We start from the raw sequence: 1,925 nt of genomic DNA, 5'->3' as shown, positions 1-1,925 counted from the left end.
GCCTGCATCAACCCGTGGGCCAATTCATCCAGCTGCTCATCCGAAACATCCGCTTGCGTCCCAAACGCCACGTAGACGACCGAGCCAACCGGCTGCCGGTCGAGCCACCGAATGCAGTCTGAGTCAACCGGTTTGGTTCCGGTTAGAAGGTTTAGCGGACCGACGAGCCACGCTCGTCCTCCGGCCACCGGTTCGTAGAACGATTCCAGTAGTTTAACGTACGCCGACGGCTCCAGCTCGGCAAAGCTGTTGACTATTACCCCCCAACTCCCGACGTCCATTTCTTCGTTCGACTTCATGGACTGAGTCAACGGGTCAAGGGGGTTGACTACTTGACGCACGAATTCTGGCACATCGGTCATGGTGAGGCGGAGAGTCGGTGGTGCTCCGACAATCGGGAAGGTATCGTCGTCGGTAGAAACGGTTGGAATATTGGGCCAAAGAGACTTGATGAGGGAAATGGAGAAGGTGGAGGAGCCGTGGAAGACGAGGCGGGGAAGGCCGAAGCGGGAGGATATGCGCAGAGTCCAGCCGAGGAAGTAGTCGGAGATGAGGCAGAGGGGAGGGGTGGGGGAGAGGAGGAGGCGGCGGAGGATGCGTAGGAAGGGGTCGTGGAGAGAGTTGGTGGCTTTGATAAAGGTGGGTAGAAGGGAGAAGGTGGGGAGGGAGTCGGTGGACTCGACGCCGGCGGGGAGGTCGGGGTGGCAAGGAAAAGGGATTGCGAAGAGATCGACGGTGACGGCGGGGGCCTTGGAGGAAAGGTAGTCGCGGCAGAAGGGGAGGTTCGCCGGAGTAGTGATGAGGGTGGTGAGGATGTTGCGGGATGAAAGGGCGGCAGCGAGGTGGAGGAGGGGGATCGTGTGACCTTTGGATAAGAAGGGAAACATAATGACGTGATCTTCCTTTGCGGCGGCGGCGGCGGCGGCCATTTTTTATGTTTTGTATGTAGAAGCAGCCTGCGCGGCTTTGTAGAGGGGATCTGGTTTGTTAATGAGAAAATTAGGGAGATGGGTTTAAGTCGTGGTTTAAATGATGGCCATGAGAAGGGCCTACGTTGAAATTAATAATTAAGCACGATTATGTTAGGTTTAATCATATTGAAATAGTCAATGGATGTTAATTATTGAGCTATATTTTTTTAATCCATACGTATCAAATCCACCTAAACCCACCTAAGCAATATTTTTTAGGTGTAAACTTCAAAAACAATGTATGCTGCGAGATTTTTTTATCCAGTTTTTATTTTGGGACTGATTTCTTACTGCTTTTTAAAACATCGTGATCGTAAAAAATTATTTATTTTTTTGTTTTAGAAAGTTGTTTTAAGAAGTAATTATTGTGTTCGGACACCGAATGCGTCTAGAGACCAATAACAAAGCGTCACGTGACTTGGGTGCTTGGTTTTGTGCTCGATATCGCACTAGCGCAGCAGTAAGAATGCCGTCTCAAACGAAGTCTTAGGCTTCATTTAGGATGGCTTTGTTACTGCTTTTTAAAGATGCTTGCAGTTATAAAGTTTTTATTTTTTACTATAAAGCTTCTTTAAGAAGTAATAAGACAGCGGTCCAAACGAAGCCTTAGGCTTTGTTTGGGACGGCTTTTTAATGTTATTGAATCAGCTTTTAAGTATAACAATTAAAAATTTTGCATTAGAAAACTAATTCAAGAAGCAGTTAAAAAGCCATTCGAAATGAAGCCTTAGGCTTCGTTTGGGATGGCTTTCTTCTTGCTTTTTAAAGCAGCTTTATAGTACAAATTTTTTAATTTTTGTACTATAAAGCAGTAAGAAAGTCGTCTCAAACGAAGCCTTTTTGCCTCATAAAACAGTTTTCTAGTATAAAAAATGTAATGTTTGTATTAAAAAGGTACTTTATGAAGCAGTAAGAAAGCTGTCACAAACGAAGCCTCAGTCTTCATTGGGGATG

The 1,925-nt window shown here is 46.3% G+C and overlaps 1 protein-coding gene across 1 annotated transcript in view; it reads right to left on the bottom strand.

The window, feature by feature from the left end:
• Positions 1–1,054, bottom strand: part of LOC110099672 (scopoletin glucosyltransferase) — a 1,273-nt gene extending 219 nt beyond the window's left edge. The window contains exon 1 of the mRNA XM_028700001.1: positions 3–1,054. Coding sequence (XP_028555834.1) covers positions 3–929 — 927 coding nt within the window. The 5' untranslated portion in view covers positions 930–1,054. The remainder of the gene's footprint in view (positions 1–2) is intronic.
• Between the last annotated feature and the right edge of the window lie 871 nt (positions 1,055–1,925).

The sequence above is a fragment of the Dendrobium catenatum genome, unplaced genomic scaffold (genome assembly GCF_001605985.2).
Source record: "Dendrobium catenatum unplaced genomic scaffold, ASM160598v2 fragScaff_scaffold_1427, whole genome shotgun sequence".
Lineage (NCBI taxonomy): Eukaryota > Viridiplantae > Streptophyta > Magnoliopsida > Asparagales > Orchidaceae > Dendrobium > Dendrobium catenatum.
Note: the sequence above shows the minus strand (reverse complement) of the source record. Positions and strands in the feature narration are given on the sequence as shown.